Raw genomic sequence first — 14,560 nt, 5'->3', positions numbered from 1 at the left:
TCCAAACATCCACGAAATAAAAACTCAGGAAATCCCCATAGTGTTGCATTATAAACAGAAGATTTAACTGCTTTCGTTGTTTTAGCATGACTAATCATCGGACGACTACAGAATCATTTCACAGAAGGATTTATTTTAAACACCCGACTGACATTTTGAAGTGAGTTTGGAGAAAAAAACATTTTTAAATGTGGTATTTCCACATGCTTTCAGATGTAGCAGAAAGACAGCCATTGTTCATTGAGAAGCTATGCGCAAACAGCACAGAACGATTACCTTCATTTTCATCATTGACCAATTAAATTAAATTATTACATTTTTCATTAAATTATTAAATGTGAATATGAATTTGTTTTTGCATAGCTTGTCAGTAAACTACAGCTCTGTGTACCCTGAAAGCACATGCTGGGGATTTACCGATGAGATAAGAACCAGCTTTACAGATAAAATACGCACACAATCTTCTCCATTAATCGTGCAGCCCTTTTGGATACCACTGAATTAAAAAAATAATACACTTTCTGGTTTGAGTCCCTTTAAAACACTGTAGTATGAACAAAGATTGCACACTATTATTTCATCTACAGCGAGAAGAAAAAAAAAAAGGTCTTTGTTTTTATAATGTTGTCATCAGGACAGGCATAAGTTCTCCAGACTGTCACTACTGTTTGGGTGAAAGGGTTGTTACAGAGAGGCCCGGGGCCAGTAAAAGGGGGTGTGAGTGCAATCTGAACGAAGCAGAAATGAAGAATAGGGGGGTGGGGGTGATTACTGACCTCCTGAATCAGAGACGAAGAGCCACCGCCACCGAAAGCAACACTCGAATCTTTCAGCTTCCTCCCTGGCCCGCTGCCTTGGCCTGACTGAACACATGTCAAGGGCACAACTCAAATCACAGACTGAGACGTACAAACAACTACATTTGACTCATGCTAATGAAGCTGGCAAAAAAAGACAGCATTTGTTTTAAACAAAGTAAAGTTCACAACACAAAGCATTCTAGTGTTAGTTGCTTTAGTAGCAGACGATGCACTAACAGGCAAGTGAGTTGGATTAGGTATAAAAATTTTGATATTTGCATTCACATTCACAGACAACAAGCCTTTCATTTTTTTTCTTTCCACCCCTAATTTTGCTCTTGCATTCTTCTCCATTTCTATTCTCTTAATACGTCTAGTTTTTCAACCCCAAAAAGCTCCCCTCTGTGCTCCATTATCCAAAAGTCTCCTGTGGGATTAAGCAACAAGCTAATTTACTAATGTTACATGTGATCTTTAGCCCCGTGTGTATTTTTGAATCCGACTCAATGGGTCAGGCTGAGATTGCCCTCCATCTCATAAATGGTTCAACAGCCGAGGAAAAGGGTGTTACTACTAGCATTACACTTTTACAAAGACATACACAACTAACATAAAGATATCTCCAAAAGACAAAATCTTATCTTCCATTTAAAATCAGATTTTGACATTTTCCACAAATTCAAAAATGAACATCCGACAGTAGATCCCAATCAGGTGTAATGCAAAAAACAGTAAAAGCAAAAATAAATCTGTTTTGTTGTTCTAAGCAGCTATGGCCACAACATATGATAACACCTTTTATCAAATTGTATTTATCTTCTGCTCCTACAAGGCCTACAACTACAACTCCTACAACCATCTGTGATAAATGAATAAATATACAATAGATAAATAAATAAATGCAATAATTATTTAAAAAAAAAGATTTGCTGTAGAAATGAAAAATTTGGCCAAATATTTTGACTAAAACTTTATATGATTTATATTATTGAATTAATTTTATGATTACAATGTACTATAAATATTATTAATTTATTTATTACTGTACAAAAAAAAAAAAAAAAAAAAATATATATATATATATATATATATATATATATATATATATATATATATATATATATTCAAATTATTAGCCCTCCTGAATTATTAGACCCCCTGTTTATTTTTGTCCCCAATTTCTGTTTAATTTTTTTTCAACACATTTCTAGACACAATAGTTTTAAAAACTTATTTCTAATAACTGATTTATTTTATCTTTGTCATGATGACAGTAAATAATATTTGACTAGATATTTTTCAAGACACTTCTATACAGCTTAAAGTAACATTTAAAGGCTTGACTAGGTTAATTAGGGTAACTAGGCAGGTAAGGGTAATTAGGCAAGTTATTGTATAACGATGGTTTGTACAGTAGACTATCGAAAAAAATTTTAGCTTCAAGGGGCTAATAATTTTGTCCCTAAAATGGTATATATATATATATATATATATATATATATATATATATATATATATATATATATATATATATATATTATCACATGTCATATACTGAACTTTTATTCTAGAAGAAAACCACTAAGACCCCTTAAACCTTTTCATTTGTTGGCAATGGCCAGTTTGTAACCACTTCATTATAAGCATGGCCTAATTATACAGCGAGCTAGACATTGAGCCAAGCCACCAAGTAGTCCGCTTTGCACATCCCTAACATTAAACACATCTTCAGGATATGATTGTGTTACATTACGCAGCAGTTTCATGCTCGGTGTGGTCAGACAAACTGTGTCATTGCAAACTTGTTGCATCACACCAAGATATATGATTGTGTATTATATAGATGTGTCTAAATTCTTGACCAAACCAACCATGCAGTAATAAACTCATATAAACACAAAGAACGCGTGTGTGAGTTTGTGTGTGTGGGCGATCATTAGGATGGGGGGGATGTGCAGAAGCAGCTAATCCTGTAAAGAGAGTATCTGATTCTGACCGTAAGCCCAAGTCACTCAATGCTTGATTCCTTGCTATCTTTCATTACAACTCTTCACCTTAATGAACGCTGACACGTGAGGCCATATGGGCCAGGACTGATGACATGAGACCTCAGCTGCTGCCTGCTGCCATCTAACACTCACTGCACTGACACTGACACAAGCAGAAATTACAACACTCTAAGTAGCACCGAAAACCAAAACATCAAGCCGCTGCTGCAATATGATCTAAACTGCTGAGCTTCAGATTAGCCTAAACGCACTGCAAAAGATTACGCATTCCTTCACTGGCAATTACTCTCGGACTGAGGGTAAAACGTCTCTGTGCGTCCATTAATAGCTCATTTACTTCAACTACCATGAGAAATGTATGATGAACCTTGCACAGTGTGTGCAGTGAATGACCCTAAAACAATACATCACATGCACAGCTAATGATCCTATATGACATTTCTGCACTCGATATGAAGAAAAACCCTGCATGATTATCGCACCATTTTCATGGATGTCAAAGTTCAGTCACCGCACAATCACAAAATGTTTTTATTGGCTCAGGTAATGTATATAGACTAGAAGGGAACAGAATGTTTTGTTTATATCCTGGACATAATGTTTGCATAGACTATGTCTGGTAACCATGATCACAAAGTGTATTGTGAAATCAATCTACAATGACTCACTACTAATAAACTATATTCTCATGTTTAAGATAACATGTGAATGAGCATTTCTTAAACTTCGTGAAGCTATGCGTGATGCTGTTTTCAACTAATCTTTAATTCAAAGTGTATAAAAAAACACACTTTTTACTATTCGGACTAGTTGTTATTCCAATATTCCAAAATCCGAATCATATGGGCCACCTTCTGATCACTTGACTCTGGCGTTCAGGAAATCACGCACTCTAAATTGTGTGTCTAAATGATGCCATGTGGTCTGAACACAACTGCTTGAAATCACACCTCATTCTTCAGATTAAGGGCAAAGTGTTGAAAAGCTATGGAGACCATTAACAGGGTAATGGTATGTATTACAGTCCACTACAAAACAGTAATAGTATGCTCTTACTCTAAGCTCTTATAAACACAACGGAAGTGAGTGTGTGTGTGTTGAGCAGGAGGTTCTAGTATTTGCTGAGTTTGTTCATTGTGTTGTGACTTCTGCTCTTAAATGTGGCATATACATTAAAGCAGCAAGGCAAACATATTCTTTATTATGCATTGTAAAAATGTAGTCAGATAACATAAAAATGTGCTTCAGGTTGTAAACTTTACATAATAGAATGAGGCAATATGACCAACTTTACATGAATATTTGCAATGCAGTGATAGTAAAATGTCAAATAAAGTAAAAAGCTTGTTGTTGTAATCAACAGTGTTCAGCAGTGCACTGATAATATAATATTACTTGCCCACCGTAGAAAGATAAACATTTAGCTCAGTTTAACAGCAGACTCTATAATTCAAAAACTAATACATCTGCTTCTGAATTTGTGAATCTGTGCCTGGGCTGAATGATTAATCAAAACTGAAACACAATTGTGATGTGTTAAGTTAGAATGAGCTAAACACAAAGAATGCCATAGTAATGGAATATAAATGTATAAATAAAGTAATGTTTATTCCCTGAAAGCATTTGAGCTCTGTTGAGCATGTTCTTGAACACTATATCTGTTAAATGTGAACACAATGGCCAATCAGCAGTGTTTAAGAATATGCTTATCAGTGCAGTGCTCAAATGTTGGCGGGAAACAGATGTTTTTTAATGTCAATATTTATTGGTACCAAAGTTGTTACTTTTGACAATCCCACTATACATATATGTGAAGGTTGAAGGTTGAAGTCAGAATTATTAGCCCCCCTGAATTATTAGCCCCATTTATTTTCTTCCCCAATTTCTTTTTAAGGGAGTGAAGATTTTTTTCAACACATTTCTAAACATAATAGTTTTAATAAGTCATCTCTAATAACTGATTTATTTCATCTTTGCCATGATGACAGTAAATAATATTTTAAACTAGATATTTTTCAAGACACTTCTATACAGCTTAAAGCGACATTTAAAGGGTTACCTAGGTTAATTAGGTTAACTAGCCAGGTTAGGGTAATTAGGCAAGTTATTGTATAATGATGGTTTGTTCTGTAGACTACTGAAAAAAATATAGCTTAAAGGAGCTAATAATTTTTACCCTTAAACAGGTTTAAAAAAATTAATAACTGCTTTTATTCTAGCCGAAATAAAACAAATAAGACTTTCTCTAGAAGAAAATATATTAACAGACTGTGAAAATGCGTTGCCCTGTTAAACATTCAAAATTCAAAAAGGGGCTAATAATTCTGGGGCTAATAATTCTGACTTCAACTGTACATATAGTATAGTATGCAACTATGCATAATATCGCTTCATTTAGCATTAATTATATAATAATTGTGATTTTTAAAGCGAAAGTGAAAAGTATGCATGCATTCAAAAAATGATTTTAACACACTACTGATAGCTGTTCCCTGGTGAACATACATTAAAGGATATAATGTCAGAGACATCCAACAAAAAGACACAATCTGTCACTCTGACTCCTTAAAACAGCCGATTTCTCAGAAATATAATACTACTAATAATAAATGATGGTGATTTGCATATGTTAATTAATCTTTCGAAACAATGCATTTGAATCTAAAAAACACAAAAATGAAGAAAGAGATTCAGTCTTTAGTCTTTTAGTTATGAAGTTACAGTCAAATAACATAGAAGTACTGGGATAGCAGTTTACAGTTTGAAAAACAGATAAAACCACTGATAAAGACCGGTAAAGATTAAAATTACCATCATAAGCATTTAACTTGATGTTCAAAAATTAAAGTTGTAGGCAGCAATTACATTATTTGACCAATAGGTGGCCATCAACTAGCCATCAAAAATAAGCCACTGAATAATTCTTCAAAAATGACACATCTAGCAATGAAACATGAAGTGTCATGAGTAAATAACTGAATCATTTATTGAAAATTAAACAAAAAAAAAAATGGGTCATACAAATTATAATGTTATATTTATACAATTAGCGCTATCAGCAACAGTAGTAGTAACAGGGATTTTTCAGGGCACTAAACATTTTACTATGTACTTTTATTTAGCTGATTATTATCATTAAATTACAGGTTCTAAGTTCTGTTTGTTTAAACCACAAGTGTCTTGCAGTACTGTTTTTGTAATAAATGGAAAGCGAATTACATTTGTCTCCTTCTCTTTTTGGCTGATCCGAAAAATGGTCTTATCTGTAACTAAAAAACCCATAATGTGATCCGAACCGTGAGTTTTGAGATCCGTTACTCCACTACTAAGAATGAACAATACTCGTGTCGCATACAGTATATTAATTAACTAACATTTACTAATGCAATATTAAAATCTGAATTCATGCTTGTTAACGTTAGTTAATTTTTCATTAAATAAGGTTCATAAAGATGAATAACTACTGTAATAAATGTAAATAAATTAACTAACATCAGCTAATGCAATGTTATTGTTTGTATTCTGGTTAATATGGTATTATCTGAATCTGATTTTGAATGCACAAATTTATGAACATCTCCAGCTTGAAAAAACAACAACAACCTGCAATCACTCACTATCAGAGTATGAGTAATGACTGAGGCAGAAACAAACACAGGATTAAGGTGAGAAAAAATGTGTCACCGTTTCTGTTAGTGCAGTCAGTGAGCAAGATGTTGATGTAGCTCTAGCTGTGGGTCTGTGACCCGTTCTGAATGTTCAGTATGTTTAATGCTCACAGGAGGATTATCAGATCTCTTCAAAACTGGCAGCTGATGACATGTTCAACATGGACTTTATAACAGCTCACCAAGTGGACACAGATAAAGCAGGTGATCTAAAACTGAGAAGACTGGAATTCTATTAAATATTTCCACTGACAGCACACGTCCAAAATGAACCCGCCACACCTGTCAGAAGGCCTGCCTTAGCTTCTACCGCACAAGGCTAATGACAGTGCTGCTGGATAAAAAAAATAAAAAATCACAACGTTTGTGCCATATGGAGAACTGGCTCCATGCATGTGTTTTAGCTTGAGACTGCATGCTGTGGAACTTAATGGCTCTCCAGACCCCAAAACATATGAGCAAAGCAGTGCAATCAAACAGAACGGGAGACCATAGGGGTGGAGCAGGCCTGTAAAGTTAAGGAATGTCTTATGTTGACACTGGAGTTACTGTGTGTGCTGTGTGTGAGAGAGAGTGTGCGCATGCGTGTCTATTTCAAAGAAGGGGCTCCGAGCATTTTTATGATGGTAATAATGGGCTTAAATTGAGGTGTGTTACTTGAGAAGAATTCAGGACAGGACATACAAGTATATCAACAGACTAACTGTAGAGGCTATTTCATGTAGGCTCTCTGTCTCTCACTTCCACACGTTTTGTGTGTGTGTGTGTGTTCAGCAAAACAAAGAGGTGCATATCTTTAAACCCCTTCCCAATGACAACGTTTGTTTAACCACAAAGACTGCTTCACCTTCCTGGCTGGGGGGGAACTTTGTCTTCCTTTCAGTGATTTCACAATTGCCTCATTTCCTATTTTCTCCAAGAGATGTTTTGCTTAAATGTGAGTGACTTCGAGTAAATTAGGTCACCATTAGGTGCTGAATAAACAGCCCTGAACTCCTTTTTTAAAATGTAAAAGAGGGTTTGGAGCTGTTCATTGTGCAGGATTTAGTGCTGATCTGCCTCTTCTGAGAACAAACAGAGTTCAGTGTTAATACGCTCAGTGTCAAAAAACAATACATTAGACTAATTTTACTAAAACGGGCTGGAGAAGGAAAGAGAAACCTTCTTTTCCACAAGCTTATGTGGTGAAACCAAACACCACCACCGGGTTTCCTCCACCCCGTTCAGCCCTCCCCAGCCCCCTCTATAGCCCTGTAAAAGCCTTGTTATGGGAAAAAGCCATTCTGTGAGTTTTTTATGTTTGCAAAACATGGCAGAGGAAAAGAGAAGGGGGATCAAACATACGCCCAGAAACTAAAGTGGAGGTCATACTGAGTAATCAAAAGAGCGATATTTGCTGAGGGAAAAGTACACTCTGTATTTTAGCGAACATTTGATGCTTCAAATAGGTTGAGATAAAGCCTGCTAAATATTAACTAGTATTAATATTAATCATTTAATAATATTGTTTTATTTAATAAGCATGCTTAATTGATGAATTAATTGATTAATTGAAGCATGAGACAATAACCATTTTCAAGGTTTAACACGGTTTGGAAAAGTCAAGGTTTTAAAACTGCCAACATTTTCTGCTATACCATTCCTAAGGTATGTGTAAGGCTTTTTAGTTTTTATGACAACAGTATCTCCAGCAGATAAGATCTCTAAAGATGCTGTTTTAAATTGTAAAGAAATCTGTGTTTTTGTAAGTAATGATGACAGCAGAAGTCAATGATTTATTTTAATTATTTAGCCTGACATGTTTCATACTCCAAAATATTATAAATGTTTCTCAAAATAAAATCTATTGGCTTCAAAGGAGAAAAATGTTTTAGTTTTTACCAGACATTTAAAAAGAATATATTTTAGAGCAGTAATCACAATAAAGTGATACCATGATATTTTTATGCATGGTTATCATACCATCAAAATTTTATACTGTAATGTTATACTGTAAAATAATGAATAACAGAATTTTAAACAATCTATTCAGATAATCCTTTATATCATGGTTTACACGCACACACAAAAAATATCAAGCAGCAATAGTGGTTTCTTGAGCAACAAATTATATTAAAATACATTTTAAAGTATGGTTTAACCATAAAGATTTGAGTAATGATCAGTTTTGCAATAGCCAAAATTATTTGGATTTTAAATCATATTAATATAAAAAATTTATATTTAAAAATTGTACTTACTTACTGATTAAAAACAACACAGTTTACTATTCTCATCTTGTTTTCAAACTCGGAAAAACCTCAGTAAAACATTCCTGCAATATTGCTAATAACACATATTGTGCAATGCAAAAAAATAAATAAAAAAATCAGCTATTTCAATGCATGTGCACACATTTAAACACTACATAAATATAAAACTGCAATAAATATTTCAGTGTAAAACAATGTCGGTGTAAGATGTAATTCTCTAGACACATGCGCACGCGCTTAGATATATTTGCCTGGCTAGACTGTACTGAAGTATGCAGTTTGTTCCTATTTCGTAATGGCTTGGCTTCAAGCCGACCCATACGCAGCCTGAGAGGGATATCCCAGCATTATTGGGAGGGAGCCAGGTTGGAATGCCACCAGGTCTAGTTTCCTGCATTCCTGCCAAAACTCTACGCAACTACTTGCTTTTTTTCTCTCCCCTTGCTGTTTCTTTGACAATAAATGGCCATATGGCAACAGGTTTAACTTTGTCTCTTCCGACCCTTCCCTGTCTGGCTGGCTCTGTCCTATCTATTCTGTTTTCCTTTGATGAATGACTCATTTGTAATATCAGTGTAAATAGAAGAACTACACACATCCAGCGCAGGCTTGACTAAAAAAAGAAATGCACTGCAAGTTGCACAACAGCTTTTCATCATTAAGAGTCGTTTATTTATTTTGGCTTTAGTTTTGATTAAAGAATTTCAAACAGAAACAAAAATGAAACATAACGAGCTGGCTTATAAAGCTCTTTCAAAGCTAACCAGTAGTCTGTATTTAGCGTTTAATTACTTTCCTAAATACAGACACCAGGAATTTGGTCAAAAGGGAGTTTAATGTCTATTTTTACATTCCTCTAAACAGCCTTTCTTACTTCAAGAAGGCATTTATAGCATTTAGACATTTTTTTAAAGTGTTGAAAACAGGCAGTACACTGGCTCCAGTCAGTCTACCAAATGCCATCGGCATCCTTTCATTGTTTCTGCATTTCACTTGATTTGTCTAAATAGCTCAAGAGCGATTACAAAATGCATGTCCTAGACTTCTGCAAAACAACATTAATTGTGTTGCGTAACAATGTTCTCAGAGTTTCTTCTTTTTTTAACACAAACATTGTAGTTGACATTCATTTTTTTATGATAAAAATGAATACACTAATCCGTATCTTTTATCCTTTGTAAATCAAAACAAAAACTCTACAGCTGCACTATAAAGTATACCTTTGCATTGAATTTCCTCAATAGACTTTAAATGAATTATTTTTCTCAGTTTTCTTGACTTTCGCTCAAAGCAGCTGTTCTTATTCAAACTACATAGTACACCTTACGTTAAGCCAGTGCTTACACTAATGCAGCCGCTAATGTGCATGTCTCATTTGGCCTCTGAATGATCTATCATAAATAAGGAATGACAAGTCCATCCAGGCTCATTCTGTATAGATCTGTGTTTGCTTAAGAGCCTCACTCTCAGTATATCGCTCTAAATTATCCCCTGAGAAAACAGTGGAACTAAACTGCTGCAGCATAACTCTGAAGCATTCTTGCACATAAACCTGAATGTTCACAAACAGTTAGTAATCTGAAAGCATTTGTTCTCTGTGCACACTTCAAAGCACATTTTAGACCTAAATCATAAAATTGCTATAATCATTTAGATATTTTAGGACATTTCTGAAATGATCAGTAAAGCAAAAATGTGATGTTTAGCTTGCAAGTTGCTGTTACAGGTTGTAAGTTACATTTTTTAATTAAAGTATAAGCAGCAATTAAACTTTTGCAATGCAGACTGCTAATATTGTGTGTTGATGTAATATAATGTAAATGCATAATGAAAGTGTCTCGACACTAAATATCATATTATGATAAAGCAATGATGTTCAGCGAAGGAAGAATTGAGCTGCTTCCATTTTTTCCCTAATGATGATGACTAAACGTGTAACATTAGTTCTGAAAGATGCTGGAACTTCAGCACAGAGTTTCTCATAGAACTGAACCCAATCTCACTTCATGCTTTTAAACTTCGCACATTAGTAATCACCAAACAGTTCACCAGGGTGCACATTCAATGGTTATGAGAGGACATTACTAAACTACAGGTCTCAGTGATGGACATACCTGTTTGAACTGTTCCTCATAAGTCCATTCGTGGTGCTGCGACTGCGCTTGTGGAGCCAAAGCACTCGGCGATTCCGCCTGTCTGGGAGCTGGATACGGAGGTTGGACTCTGGACAGATGTATCGGGGTACTTTTTGGACTTTGACCGGCACCTGGATAAACAGCGTGGCGAGGTGGGTAATGAGCAAGGGGTCCTTCCAAGTCTTCATCCCCTCCACCCTCGTTCATACTGTCATCTTCGTCCATGTCGCGCTCTTCATCATCCATGCCGCGGTCCAGCTCCGGGTCGTCATCCTCATCATCTTCATCATCGATATCGGACTCGGCTCTGCGCTCAAGCGGGTGCCCGGAGCTCGAGTTCGGGACTCCCGCGGCGAACGCTCCCCTGACGGCTGCTTGGTAGTGGCGAAAAGCCAGAGCTTGCTGTTGAATCTGTGACTCTACCATAGACCTGATGTCTTTCTCCTTTTCGGCTTGGCGGAGCTTCTCCTCCAGGGCGAGTCGAGCCGCCTGCTGCCGCTGCAGGTTCTCCATGACCGCCTCCAGCTTCATCCCGCCGCCGCCGCCCGACTGACCGTGCGCGCCGGGGGAGCTGACCAGCAGAGGAAGGCTGCTCGCCGACGAGAAAGCGGCTTGCTGTGGGCGACACAAAGCTAAAGTTACTATAGTTTTTTGGCTGAATTATGGCGAGTTTTGAGGGAAGTGTGCGAATTATGAGACGTTATGGAGAGTCGGAGAGCATTTTTGAATACCTTGACCCCCCCGCCAAAAATTGTGGGGGATGGGGGAGAAAAGTAGCTGTTACATATTGTTTTTCACATTGAAGTACAGAGTGTCAATCGTCATAAAAATAGATGGCACATTTACCAAGTACAAAAGTTTATTTTAAGTTAGCCAGAATTCCTGTCATCCTAAAGCAGTAGGCTAAAAACTCAAGGTAAAGTTAGTTAACGTTAGCTAGTATTGACGTTTCTCGCGCGATGTTAATTTCTACTTCAGGCGGTACAATAAGAATAAAAACTTAATATTTTAGGCTACTTTATTGTAGTTTAACATGTTTAACAGAAACAGAATATGTATTAATTGGTTTAAAAATAATTTTCGATAGGCCTAATTGTTGTTTAGCTAATGCTAATCTAGTGGCGCCAAATGACATTTTGAGAGAGCATCGACGTGCCTAGGCAGTATACACACACACACACACACACACACACACACACACACACACACAATTACATACATTTTATGGTTCAGCAATATTTTCTTTAAAATGTTTGCATAATATGTAATGCAAATCAAGTTCTTGTCGAATCTTTAGTCGAGAATAGTCTTTTTAATATTGCAATAGGCCTATTAATATTATAATAGTTAACTAACCTATAGGCCTAAAAATTGTGGCTTATTTAAAGATCGAAAAGGAAAAACACAAGACTGAGTGTCAATAAAAATATTTCCATAACCTTAGCTGTCATAACTTTGTTTTCATCTATTCATTTGTCACTAACTTGCCGGTTTTGTTTACTTGATTTTATTTTTTTATATTTTTTTTGCTTTTTTTATCACTTACAAATTAGTCGGCAAAAGTGAGCTAATCTGCCAGCTCGGCGCCAATGTATTACATGTAATGCAGCAATTAAACATTGGTGAACTGTTAAAATATTGTTTCTAATATTAGCCTACACCGATCAAATAATAATTTAATCACAATTGACAGGATAAATTAACTTTGCAGGTCTGTCTCCGGGCTAGAATAGTGATTTCTCAGGGAAAAGGATTCCACAAAAAAGTTCAATTACACAAACTACCTGGCGGTCATCATCAATGAAGCTGTAAATAAATGCAAGCTAACATTTCAGAACCGACCTCGAATAATTTAGTGACAGAAATATGACAGTTGTGTGTGTGTATGCATGTATGTATGTAGCCTATATATATTCGCTGCGTTGCTACTGTAGCTGTAGGTCGAAGGGCAGCGTGTGCATTGTAGCCCAACACAACATTCGCTAGGCTAAAACAGCAGATAAGTGCACTAAACAATGAAATACAGTACATAAACTAATGTAACACAATAAACATAACGTTCCCTCAGTTCTACCCAAGGAGCAAAAGCGAGTGCTTACCAGTGCAGATTTAGTCGCTATGCTTGTGTTGTCAACCATGCTTCTCCCGTCAAATGCGACGAATGTGCTCAAAAGTGACCTTTTTTCCCCAAACAAAGTCAGAAGTGGTTGTAGTCCAGTCTTAACATCTAGAAGTGTGCCGCGAACGCAAAGAAATCGCTCTTTTCGAAAACGGTTTCGCGACGCGCTCGCGCTCTCGGAGCGATTTGGCAACAAGTGGCTGTAACTGTAGCGAGAATGACCTCTGAGGACTAGAGATCAGATCAGTCCCTCTGCCTCCATCTGCTCTCTACACGTCAATAGACATGGATATAAGGCAATCAGGGCAGGGTCTGCACTCAGCCAACAGAAATACAGCTGAGCCGCTTCCTGCGCGCGCTCCTCTTCAAACGCGCCGCTTTAAACTTTATTTCAAGCTCAACGTTTTGACAATGTTTTCGTTTTAACTTAGACCAAAAACTCTCAGCTTAACAGTTCAAATTGTTTATATGTAGAAAGATATATGTCTGAGATTAATTTGAGCTTTTTGTGCGTAAAACGCAAATGATAAAGTAGGCTATTGCCTACTGTATACCCTATGCAAAATTTAATCCAAATAATAATCTGCCCCTCAAAACAAATGCATGCTTACATTTATAGCCAACTTAATATATACGTGTTTCTGGACAAGACAGTTTCTATATAAATATGTGATGATATAGACTGTGGAAAATGTAATTAATTAAGCTTTTTTTTTTTTTTTTAGCCTTTTTTAACATTTATTATTAAAAGTATATGAGTGAGCAATTCCATGCAAATGTCAACCTTGCCATGAAAAAATAAGTTTCCACCAAAATATCGAAATCTTTTCTATATTTTTGTGTAAAAAATTATTTTACAGGACTTTTAAAATACTCAAACATGTCTCTGTCAATGGGTTTAAACAATTATATTTGATTTACCAAAGTCACACAATTGGCAAATTCACATCTGTCACATCCATAACGAAAAGATGTCACATCCATAATGAAACTTTTTCCTCATAAATGCAAAAATGTCAAATAAAATACAATCAATAATTTTTGTGAACTCTTATCCTTTTGATTAGCATTGTTTTTTGGGCTGTGCAGTTTAATTCACAGAATTTCTACAAAGTATGTTGTAAACCGTAAACTTGCAAACTTTTTTTGGTCACATCCATAACTCATGTTTATTTCCCTCATTTAAACTACAAAAAATGTTTAGAGATTGATATTTTTCTGATCTCTCAACTCTGTGGTGAATTTTTTAGGAAAATATAAACAGATGTCTCAATATAATGTAAACATAGACTTTCTCAGAGAATGTATGTTTTGAGTTTTTACTGCAAATGTCACATCCATAATGCTGGAATTACTCATGTTCTTCTGATCTGTTGCCATTTCTGTGCTTTTTTATTTGAGGAATTGTGCGAAACAGAATGATTAACAATTCACTGTAAGCAACAGCTCACTGAAAATACAAGAACACCAGATTTAATTTTAAGATGTGCGATTTAGGCAACAAATTAAATTGTACTGTTTTATCATTAATGTTTGCTCATCATACTGAGTAAAAAAAATCTATCTTTTGAATTACA

The 14,560-nt window shown here is 35.7% G+C and overlaps 2 protein-coding genes across 24 annotated transcripts in view; one reads left to right on the top strand and one right to left on the bottom strand.

Moving 5' to 3' along the window:
• epg5 (ectopic P-granules autophagy protein 5 homolog (C. elegans)) overlaps nt 1-14,560 on the top strand; it is a 1,176,376-nt gene that overhangs the window by 906,480 nt on the left and 255,336 nt on the right. The window lies entirely within an intron of this gene.
• arid3c (AT rich interactive domain 3C (BRIGHT-like)) overlaps nt 1-14,560 on the bottom strand; it is a 225,781-nt gene that overhangs the window by 89,342 nt on the left and 121,879 nt on the right. For 11 of the 23 annotated variants that reach the window (XM_087252706.1, XM_087252699.1, XM_087252705.1 and 8 more), the window contains 2 exons: nt 10,844-11,479; nt 777-863 (listed from right to left, as the gene is read on the bottom strand). In XM_087252706.1, coding sequence (XP_087108832.1) covers nt 777-863; nt 10,844-11,395 — 639 coding nt within the window. In that variant the 5' untranslated portion in view covers nt 11,396-11,479. 23 annotated transcript variants of the gene reach the window in all.

This window comes from Danio rerio, chromosome 5 (assembly GCF_052040795.2).
Source record: "Danio rerio strain M-AB ecotype USA chromosome 5, GRCz13ab, whole genome shotgun sequence".
Taxonomy (NCBI): Eukaryota; Metazoa; Chordata; class Actinopteri; order Cypriniformes; family Danionidae; genus Danio; species Danio rerio.
The sequence above is the reverse complement of the archived record's forward strand: the minus strand, read 5'-3'. Positions and strand labels throughout refer to the sequence as shown.